The 12,107-nt window shown below is 41.3% G+C and overlaps 1 protein-coding gene across 1 annotated transcript in view; it reads right to left on the bottom strand.

Moving 5' to 3' along the window:
* LOC126365766 (UDP-N-acetylglucosamine--peptide N-acetylglucosaminyltransferase 110 kDa subunit) overlaps nucleotides 1-7,921 on the bottom strand; it is a 572,676-nt gene extending 564,755 nt beyond the window's left edge. Inside the window, exon 1 of the mRNA XM_050008284.1 lies at nucleotides 7,769-7,921. Coding sequence (XP_049864241.1) covers nucleotides 7,769-7,859 — 91 coding nt within the window. The 5' untranslated portion in view covers nucleotides 7,860-7,921. The remainder of the gene's footprint in view (nucleotides 1-7,768) is intronic.
* Between the last annotated feature and the right edge of the window lie 4,186 nt (nucleotides 7,922-12,107).

The following is a 12,107-nucleotide window of genomic DNA, read 5'->3' as shown; positions in this document are numbered from 1 at the left end:
TATATGTATTTTATCGGTGTACTCTTTAGTTACTTTCCTGAATATAACCGTCATTCAAACTGAGATACTTATCATACCCTGGCAACAGCGTCTCTATGGACGTCTGCTGTTTGCGATTACAACCAGTGGTTTATACCGGCGTGCAGTTCCGCGACCGTATCAAAGCTTTGTGTAGCGAGCCGTGTCTTCATTGCTGGGAGGCTGTAGTCGCTCGAAGCCAAATCCGGGCTGTACCGTGGATGATCAAACACCTCTCATCCAAAACCCCGCAGGACCTCTCGGGTACGATTGGCTGTGTGGACGTGCGTTGTAACGAAAACACAAAACTTTTGCGCAAATTTTTCCCAGACTTTTGTTTTATATAGTTCACCTTAGTTTTTCAGTGTTTGACAGCACTTCTCTTAGTTAATTGTTGTGACACGTTGAAGGGAATCAACGGGAATCACTACCTTCGAGTCCAAAACACACTAACCATAATCCTTCTTGCGTTTGCAAACACTTCTTTGGTTTCTGGGGAAAATCCGTGAGTCCCCATTCTGACGGCTGCTTTTATGTTTCACAACTGATAGGCTTCACCTAAGTCTCGTCCCCAGTTATAACAGGATCGATAATTTTGTTACCATTTCTCTCTTAATGTTCGAGGAAGGTCAGTGCTGCAGCCAGTCGCTGTGTTTTGAGGCCTACGTTAGAATTTTGGGAGCCCACCTAGCACAAAATTTGTGGTAACCAAGCTTCTCCGCCACGGTTTCATGCATCAAACTCCGTGAAATTTTAGAAAAATGTTGCGAAAGTTCCGTAATCACGAAACGACGATTTTCACAAGTTTTGTCGTTGATCTTTATCACCAGTTCGTCCCTCACAAGGCTAGACCTACCATTGCGGTCCCCGCCCTGAAAATTGGCACAGTCATTTCTAAAATAAATGTGCCATTGCTAAACTCAGCGTTCACCCATTATTTTTTATTGCAGAGCACATTTTAAAACGCCACAGAAAGCAAAGTAATAGCCCACACGGTACCAGCGCTGGAAGCGTCCTGAATGTAGGAATGTTATAGCACCAACATGGCGGCTGCAGCCACACCCATCGCCACGATAGACCAAAATGACTGTTACTTTCGGGATAGCCATAGTACATTGTTACAGCATGCTTTTCTCACCAGTGACTCTTCTGGCAGCAGCCTTCTTATTAAATCTGAAAATTTTCAGTGTACAGGTAAAATCGGCACAAATCACATACTACATCTACATCTGCATTTATACTCCAGAAGCCACCCAACGTTGGGTGGCGGAGGGTACTTTACGTGCCACTGTCATTACCTCCCTTTCCTGTTCCACTCGCGTATGGTTCGCGGGAAGAGCGACTGTCTGAAAGCCTCCGTGCGCGCTCGAATCTCTCTAATTTTACATTCGTGATCTCCTCGGAAGGTACAAGTAGGGGGAACCAATATATTCGATACCTCATCCAGAAACGCACCATCTCGAAACCTGGCGAGCAAGCTACACCGCGATGCAGAACGCCTCTCTTGCAGAGTCGGCCACTTGAGTTTGCTAAACATCTCCGTAACGCTATCACGCTTACCAAATAACCCTGTGACGAAACGCGCCGCTCTTCTCTGCATCTTATCTATCTCCTATGGCTTTATTGGCTTGTTTGGTTCGTTACTGTCCTTGGGGCAACAAGTTAAAGATTTATAGCACTGTTCGGCACTATTGTGAACAAAAATTTGTGGGAGCTGGATTTTGCAAACAAGAAGGCGGAAATGAAGCGAAAAACATTCTTTGAGCTATTGACTCGAGCATAGTAATTACACGTTCCAGAAGGCATTTGCAGAAGTGGCGGCTACTCACACACAGGAGTCTGCTTCAAGACGTATTGGCAGGCCTTCTTGCCTGTAAGCATCGGCGATGCTGTTTATTGAGGAAGGCGTTAGCAGTTCTGTTAATGGATACTTGCTTATGGTGAGTTGATTCTACAGCTACTGTTTGCTGAGGGGCTGTAAAGGAACTGAAAATATTGTGATTTGATCGCAGAGGTGCTGAAAAATTGCTCCAGTGACACACCAGAGAAATATCTGGTAAACTTTTTATCTTTGAGGGACATAGGAACAATTTCGCCCTTCGTTTTTTATTTCTTGTATGAACGACTACTTTTTGTTCTGATGGGCTGGTGGGATGTCGTACTGTCTAATTACTAGTGTGTGTGTGTGTGTGTGTGTGTGTGTGGTAAATGAATGAGTTAAAAGACGCAAGATGTGTTTTATATTATTTTCATCGCACAGCAAGCCTTATTCCCATGCCTATGGAGTATTTATGTTAAGCAGAGAAGGCGAGTTTTAGATGGAACCGAAGATCTTCAAAACGGCGCTGCTCAACAATAGAGGTACGTGATTGTGCTCTCTACTTTCCTTTCGTGGCCGCTAAAATTACTTCCGATTCGTTTTGCCGAGACATTCAGAACCTGCAATCTTCTTTTTCTTATAAAAATACTAGTCCGATGCAAAAGAAATACTCTTAGATTTAAATAATTGCCATTCTTTTACCCAGGCCACGGGGAATGATAGAACGTACGTGCCTCTACTCTGAATGTACGTTCGCAATCTCCGAGTGTGTTACGACGAAATTATTTCACAATGAAAATTTCTCATCAGACCGCAACCACTCGCACGCGAATGTACGTACCCTCTGAATGTATCTAGTCAGTCACGCGCGTTGTTCAAAAGCTTTACTTTTAATATTCAGTGGATTACATTTCCGAAATTAATTTTTGTTTATGCTGCAAATCGTACTTCACGCGAAGTATTTATTACGTAAGTTTCAGGCTCAATTTAATAAAAAAAAAGATTCCGAATAATAGAAATAAAGAATAACAATCAAACAAATCAAACCTAAATAAACAGAAAGAGGGAACGTTACAGGGCTAAGGTTTACGCTAGACTGGATCAACATTTGCAGCTTTCACACAATTCGTTGGTTCACTTGGTACAACCGTTTTAATGTTGCACGATTTCTGCCAGTTAGTAAAATCTGTTGCCGATGTACCTGAAATATGATCCACTGGGAACAGTTATTGGAACTTATTAGGTAGGGACGCTTGCATATTCCTCGCTACATGTTGAGTAGTACCACATTGACGCCTATAGTGAGCAATGGATCCTTCGCATCGTTGTTGTTGCACGTCCACTAAGGTCGTTAGAATTTATCCATCGCATTATTTTTTTGTGGAAATGGTTAAAGACCGAAGCGCACAAGCAAAAGTACAAGAAACGTGGGAATCAAAACTTCCTGACAGATTAAAACGCTGTGCGAGACGCGGACTCATTCTGACGCTTTTAAACATTGGTATTTCAAAAACTATTAAGGCTAGAGCATTAGTTTATAGCATCACCTTTTAACGTTCGTCTCCTTCTACAGCATCCTGCATCACAGTGTTGTCTGCGATCAAAGGGTCTGTGAGATGAATACTTACTTATAGTAACGGCCCTATCCCTGACGTGGCACATTTGTGTTAACTTTGGCTTCTGGCGAAAGAGCTGCTACACAAAATCCTTTCGCATGTATCTCCCGTTGACAAAATTAATATTTTTCGATGGGATACTGCTCGAGGGATGATTTGCTAAGGAAATAAAGGTACTTCGAAAATTACAGAACACCATTTAAATTAAGGCAATCCAAATATGGTGCTTCCTCCAAATTATAACACATACAGGGTATAACAGAAAATACCTTTCTGACAGACTTTCAGAAACATTCCTCATACGTAGAAGAATAAAATGTGTTATGTAGACATGGGTCCAGAAAGACTTCACTCCTGTGTTGCAACTCAATTTCTAGTTCCCTTTGTAACGACATTAATCACGCAAAACACAACTGGTTTGAATCATATTTAAACAACAGAATGCAGAAAGCTATGCTGAATATTCAAATGATGTTGGAAGAAGAAAATAAATTAAGTGATAGGGGAGAAATCACGAAGGGTGTCCCGTATGGCTCATTTTTGGGACCACTACTATTTCTTACAATGGGCTGTCGAGAATTCTCACGAAATGGTGTAATCATGGCACCAACAATGATTTTCTGTTAACATTTGGGCCAGCATTGTTGATGGCTGTTTGTTAGAGCCTCACGTTCTTCCACCCAGCCTCAACGGAGAAACTTACCATGCTTTCTTAGAGAGTACTCTTAACCGTTCTGCTAGAGGATGTGCCCTTCCGAATGCGACAAGACACGTGGTTCTAAATAATAGATTCCGTGACAGATAGGTAGAGGTGGACCAATCCCTTGGCCTCCACGCTCTCCGCACGTAAATCCACTAGACTTTCACTTGTGGGGGCCTTTGAAAGCTCTTCGTGTCCTTACCGCGGAAGGCTGTCAAAAATATGCAATTCTCCAGGGATTCTTCACTGCATCTACGACGACAGTTTCCTGCACGTATCCTTGCTAACGGAGGACATTTTCAACGTTTCATTTAGGAAAATGTTTCGTACTGTGCTGATACATTATTTTCCTGTGTGTTTCCCATGATTAATGTGTTGATGAGTTATAGAAACTCATCGCTAACATGGAAATAAAGTTTTTTACCGGACCGATGAACAAATTTTCGTCCTCTATGTCTGAGAAATGTTACGTGAAAGATTATCCGTACCTTTCTGTTATAATCTGTATTTCTGTCGTTACGCTGAAGTAAGTGAAACTAAAGAAGGTGAGTCATCTCTGAAAGTAATAATTAATTTTCGTCAGTTGTTGGAGAACATAGGAACATTAGGCATAAACTGTCCTTTGAGATCACAACTGTTGACGAACTGATCTCAGGACTGAACACTGAAGATGAGTACAAACATATCTAACTCTTGGTCTGGTGGGGATATCGACGTATAATTCCTAATCTATGTGTCCTGTCTCCAGACTGTGCATTATACAGTCAATGTAGAATTTGTGTAAAAACTACAACTGATATACATCTAATCTTCTTCGAGAAATTACGACTTTGTTTCTCACCTTGACTGAGAGAGTCACTATTACAGATGTTAGTCTGAAATCGGCTCTATACATGACATTTTTATTTCCTTCGTTCTGCAATAATGAAACTGTGTTTGGAACTATTTTGGCTATAGACAAGTGTCAAACAGGGGCTACACGGGCACGTTCTTCTGGTTTGCGTTGTTCAATTTCAATCGGATGTCTGCTCTAGACCATGATATTGAGGGAGCCCCCGTTCTTTAGATCTGTCGCTGACTTACGTATAGTGTCGGACCCCAAGCAGGTGACACGAAGTTGTTGTGCAACACATCTTTGCTGTACATTTCCACCCCTGTCCCTCAAGTGGAGAACCTCCCAGGCAGTTGAGCAAATACATTCATCTGGCCGGGGTACAGAGTCTCCTGTGAGTAGTCGTGATAACAACTGCTAACATCGTACAGACAAATAATTAGCTGATGAAGCTTCTTACTATATTTCAGAAGCTAGGGCCATCCAGTTTCACAATACAGTGGCAAGGCTTCCCACATCAACACACAACCGCTCCCATTTTTCATTGTAGCCTATCACCACAGAAAGTGCTTGTTTAAGATTGGTGTGAGATTTTTGACACTCGGAGAGTAAATACTGGCATAATGATAACTGGATTTTTATATTAGTTACACTTTACTTTCAATGTCCTTCTTCAAGCACAATGATTTTCTATTTTCCTGATATTATTGTTTCCATAAAGAAAATAACTTTTATTCCCAACAGGTTTAATTCACAAGCATAAGTGTCGTTTATTTCAGTGCATGTAAGAACAAATCATGTGCGTGACAACGAATAAAGCATCCAAAACAATTGCAAGGTGTAAATTACATACTCTGTTTGTTAAGACGAGATCTGTTTTTATGTACCTCGAAGTATGCGCGTATTCAGTTGTAACAGGAACGATGAAATTGCAACTAAATAATATAGTCATGTATAAAGGGAAATTTTAATACCAAGGAGCAACTTATTTCGATTAATTAAGGACGGTCACTTCATTTACAGGCACCTCGCCTTTTTATTGTCTTATGTTTTAGATATTAACACGTATGTCCAAACAGTGGAAGTAGAAGCCCAGAAGGCTACACTTAAACGCCAGTAGAAGTTTTATCTGTTTTAAACCTTGACATGTCGGAATAAACTGAAGTTGACAATAATGATGTTTGCTGTTTTTAAATACAGCGTGGAAGTTGCTGAGGCCATTTGCACCCTACAAGTGTCTTTTCAGAAGTCCTTGACAACAGTCATCAGAAACATATTTACAATCTTGTAGAGATTATCTAAAAACATACTTTTTTTATATAGTACCATTATTTTACATAGTACCATTCGTCTGTTTGTGATTTTTGTTTTATGAACTGCCAGAATGACAGAAAGACTTGACGTTCGGGACTATCATAACAACAGATTTTTTTGTCTTATTCTGCTTTGTGATTCATGAATTGCCAAAATAACAGAACGACCTGATCAAACATGCTCGGGCATTTTATATATAAATCAATAATTTAAAGCAGAAGCTAAAGCTTAAATTAATTGTAAAGTAAGGTACAGATACCACTGACGTTTTAAATAACGCTGAAAAATTCAGCGGAGTGTGTTTAACTTATCCATAAACTGTTTTTCTTTCAAAAGGTTACGAGGTAAATACAACGACTTAATTCCTTTGAGTGATAACAGACAAAAAAGGCAATTTCATTGCTGACGATTTCTGTTAATGTAGGGTCCTATACGCTGAGGAAAGGAAGAAACACTTTGATCTGACTGTGATTTAAATACAGTTTAGTTTCTAAAATGCAGTTAGGTATCAAGGAATGATATCACTGATCACCCTGCACATCACCACGGGAAGAAGATACAAGATGCAGAAAAGTTGTTTCGCGGCATAAGGTAACCGCAAAACCATTTTCGGAAGTGTCAGTGAGACAAAATGCGTGTGAACAGAGATTTAGCAAACGATACAGAATTAATGAGCACGAAATTTGATGTGTGCAGACTTTAGATGATATCCTCTTTTATAGTTTTGGGGGAAAAATGGATTCTACATCTAGGTCTAGATGTACAGACTGCCTTGCAGAAAATGACGAAATGAACTGCCGTCAAAGAACACGAAACATTTCCTGATAAACTTAGGAAAAGGGTACCACATGTCACAAAAATAAGAGATTTTGTATAGCCCAATCAAGCAGTGCTTTGCGTCTACAAGTAACTACAGTTAAAGGTGGATACGTTAAGTATCAATTACAGATTTTATCGCATCAACAAAGCAATTTACCGTCAACAAATAAATATATCATGAGCCAAATAATGTTATATATTCTAGAGGAACTGTCTTTGAGAGAACCGGTTTGGAGCAACGAATGTGAGGAAGGACATTATTATATTTGTATTATGTTTTGAGACCAAAGACGCTGATGTGATTATTACAATAGATTGCCATCTTCAGAAATACTACATCCTCGTGTCTGAACGGTGATTGTCAAAACAGGTAAAACACGAACCAAGAGAAAAACGGCAAGTAAATCGCCATTCCATAAGAGACTGGAATCGACAGTACAGCTCTTCTTTGCCTTATAAGAGCACACAAGACCACGAAACAATACAGCTGGGAACAATTCACCGAAATATTAACGAGATATACGATGGTTAACATTTTGATTCCAGCATATAGTTGCCTTTCTTATAGTGTCAAATAGTTGGCACTAAAATCAAAAACAGATATTATGGAGGTGACTGCGACGGAGCAGAAGAACTGTACTGGTGCTTACCGTGCCTGAGGCCGCTCGCTGACATGAGCCCTCCGTGGGACAGATGGGAGACGACGATGTTGGTGACATTCTGTGCTGGCGGCATAGCCATCACTGCACAGTCTGGAGACAGCAGCTGGACTGCCAGTGTCTGAAGCCAGCCGCCCTCTTGGAGTTCGGCCCCCACGTCACCTGTGCCACTGGCTACTGTCGCATATTGTTCGGTCGCTACGTTCGACCGAGCCACCGCAGAGTGCTGCCCTCTTTGGAGTTACCCGTGTCACGGAGACGGTGGCCAGCAGGTAACCTCGGACCAAGGGCGCGTAACGGTAGCCCCGCACCCCCGAGAGAACAACAGTGAGCGCTGTCGCGGTCGGTCGCATTGTCGAAAGCTCATGGTCCACCCGACGACTTCATGACTTCGTAACTTGAAAGACGAAAAAAGTTTTCTAATGCGACATTATAGTTCGTTGCTGTATCACCAAGACCCCTTTATTTCCATTTAGGAGAGGCGTTCAGTAAGTAATATACTACTGGCCATTAAAATTGCTACATCACGAAGATGACGTGCTACATACACGAAATTTAACCGACAGGAAGAAGATGCTGTGATATGCAAATTATTAGCTTTTCAGAGCATTCACACAAGGTTGGCACTGGTGGCAACACATACAACGTGCTGACATGAAGGAAGTTTCCAACCGATTTCTCATACACAAACAGCAGTTGACCGGCGTTGCCTGATGAAACGTTGTTGTGATGCCTCGTGTAAGGAGGAGAAATGCGTACCTCAAGTTTCCGACTTTGATAAAGACCGGATTGTAGCCTATCGCGATTGCGGCTTATCGTATCGCCATATTGCCGCTAGCGTTAGTCGAGATCCAATGACTGTTAGCAGAATATGGAATCGGAGGGTTCAGTTGGGTAATATGGAACGCCGTGCTGGATCCCAACGGCCTTGTATCACTAGCAGTCGAGATGACAGGCATCTTATCCGCATGGCTGTAACTGATCGTGCAGCCACGTCTCGATCCCTGAGTCAACAGATGGGGACGTTTGCAACACAACAACCATCTGCACGAACAGTTGGAAGACGTTTGCAGCAGCATGGCTGCGGTTACCCTTGACGCTGCATCACAGACAGGAGCGCCTGCCATGGTGTACTCAACGACGGACTTGGGTCCACGAATGGCAAAACGTCATTTTTTCTGATGAATCCAGGTTCTGTTTACAGCATCATGATAGTCGCATCGGTGTTTGGCGACATAGCGGTGAAAGCACATGGGAATCGTGTATTCGTCATCGCCATACTGGCGTATCACCCGGCGTGATGGTATGGGGAGCCATTGGTTACACGTCTCGGTCACCTCTTGTTCGCATTGACGGAACTTTGAACAGTGGAAGTTACATTTCAGATGTGTGACGACCCATGGCTCTACCCTTCATTCGATGCCTGTGAAATCCTACATTTCAGCAGGATAATGCATGTTGCAGGTCCTGTACGGGCCTTTCTGGATACAGAAAATGTTCGACTGCCGCCCTGGCCAGCACGTTCTCCAGATCTCTCACCAACTGAAAACGTCTGGTAACTACTCTTGATGAACTGTGGTATCGTGTTGAAGCTGCATGGGCAGCTGGACCTGTACACTCCATCCAAACTCTGTTTGACTCAATCCTCAGGCGTATCAAGGCCGTTATTACGGTCAGAGGTGGTTCTTCTGGGTGCTAATTTCTCAGGATCTATGCACCCAAATTGCGTGAAAATGTAATCACTTGTCAGTCCTAGTATTATATATTTGTCCAGTGAATACCCGTTTATCATCTGCATTTCTTTTTGGTGTAGCAATTTTAATAGCCAGTAGGCTACAATACATTTTTTTTCTGAAAGCAGGTTGGTTTTATTCAGGATTCCAATACAAGATATTATTCCTCAGTCATTTGGTTACAAAACAGTAGTTTTCATTATAATCTCCGTTCAGTGCCTTCCTACTGGGAGGGCCTGTATGCCCACGTGGCACCACTCTATTGGTCACATGGCAGCCAACATCTTGCAACATCAATAAACTCCCCTCCATTCACGTACTGCTTCCCGCGGAGTGCATCCTTCATTGGGCCAAACAGATGGAAGTCGGAAGGTGCGAGATCCCGATTGTAGGGCGGATGAGGGCGAGCATCCAATGAAGTTTTGTGGACACTACCAACAGAGACGTCCATTTGAGCAGTGAGGCGATTGATTCTGATCCGTCGATCAGTTCGAATGGAAGCGTGCGCGCGTTCCAGCATTGCACAGTTGTGTGCAGCCGGACAGCATGCGGGAGATCGGACAAGTTTTCGCGATCTTGTTGCGACGATGACAGACGCCTAGCCAATGACTCACCGTGCTTTTGTTCACTGTCAGGTGTCCGGAGACATTCTGCAAACGTACATGAAATCTGCGATGCTCTGGTTTTCTACCAAAGAAATTCAGTAACAGCTCTCTTTTTGGAACACACCTCCCGCTGTAGACGCCATTTTGAAAGCCACGTATAGCGCCGCCACCTACCATAACTTCGAGAAACTATAGCGGTTGAAGCGGGAATATTGCACGTTCTCCCAAAACAAATTCCGCGTTCTTTCAACCTAAACTGACAGAGAACAAAATGTGTTGCATTACTTATCGGACGTTCCTCGTAAATCGACGCACACGCTTCGTAGTCCTCTGAAAAGTGCATGACAGAGGGTACTTAGCACATGCAGGGAGTCTTCCCCTTCAATGCAAATACGGGGGACACAAATCAGTAAATCGCACTACTACATATATTGACAACGATGTAAATATCGGTACTGTCCTATAGTATACCATATCTAAAGTTGCTGTGCCATTAGGCGCTGTCAAATGTAAGTACCCGGCAGCAAACGTGCTTTGTCGAATGTAAAATACTTCCTTGAACATCTCATGTTGGGGCCTAATACTTTCACAAGCTCAGTTATAACTTTAAGCCAGCTTCCTTAATCTGCCGAAAATAGTGCTATCCCATAGATAATGGGCAAAACCGTTCTTTTCAAGGGTGGGATCAGAATCGCTAACTCACTGGAATGAATTATCTCTTTTTCATGACCCATTACTCACTACTTATTTAATAAAATAAATGGAAGAATGGGCCTTCCTTTTTTAAGTCACAGCCACTGCACCTGTCGTTCTACCTTCTTTAACCTTTTTTGTATGAACATAGGAAGAGGATTAACGATTTTACCTTGTATTTTTAGGATTTCGAAAAAGTCCTTCATTTATTTTTCAGCAAAAATTAAAACCACAAAAAGTCTGACTGATTTTATAGGGCTTGAGAATGTACAAAATTAAACTCATTCTTGTTACCATTTTATAATTTCACTGAAAAACATGGAATACAAAAACTGAAATTTCAATTTCTCAAAATTATTTGTAGCTGTAATTTGCAATCAATGCCAATTTATGTCTAGTTCGACGCTCGGTGCAGGTCGTCGTGGCTTCTTTGTAGATGACTGACAATATCACTGAAACTAAACGATTCCCACCCTTTTTGGAGCTAAATTGTTCGTGATTGATCTTTTTCTTAGTTTCCTTATAATTACTTGAGGCAAATGGACTCTTTCTGAAAAATGTAACTGTTCTTTCAATCTCGTCGACAGTTTTCTGTATTGACTTCTCTGTTGCGTGTTGCACAATGAAATGTAAAGAATGAGCAAAACATGGGACTTCTGGAATATTCAAAAGCATGGCCGTTGATTTCATGTCTGAAATATTAACCATTATTATGGCAGTGATTTGAAACTTGAAATTATATTTGGTGATAACAGCCTTTAACAATTTGTCAATAAATTTAGCCATGGGTGTATAGAAAGTAATGTTATTTATGGTTATCGGCCTGTAGTTCGCTATCAAAGCAAATCTACTAATGTTATTAATGACAACCAATGGCTTTATTACCATGAAAAGTAATATAGTCCTGTAATAACATTACATTGATATAACATCAAATTTTTGGAGTATATGAATGTCAACAATCAGCGAAAACGGTTGTGTATACTCTTAATCTCTTATTATGTTTTCCTGTATATGTTGGATTACACTATGTAGAGGTTTGTGAATGACACAAATGCAGAAATTGCAATAGTGAAATTTAAAACAGTAAGAGATAAAAAGAAATCTGATGTCATTAAAAAAATCTAGTAAAGCTAGTAACCCAAATTACAAGGAATTAATAATTTACTTAATCTGATTGGCTTTATAACATTGACATGTTTACTTATCAGTTGTTCCAAACAAAAATCAGTTAGGAATGAGCATGTAATGAAAGGAAATAAATCAGGATGTGGATGAAAACCAAATGACAGTGTGAGA

Source organism: Schistocerca gregaria, chromosome 1 (assembly GCF_023897955.1).
Source record: "Schistocerca gregaria isolate iqSchGreg1 chromosome 1, iqSchGreg1.2, whole genome shotgun sequence".
NCBI classification, from domain to species: Eukaryota; Metazoa; Arthropoda; class Insecta; order Orthoptera; family Acrididae; genus Schistocerca; species Schistocerca gregaria.
This window is presented reverse-complemented; position numbering and strand designations above follow the sequence as displayed.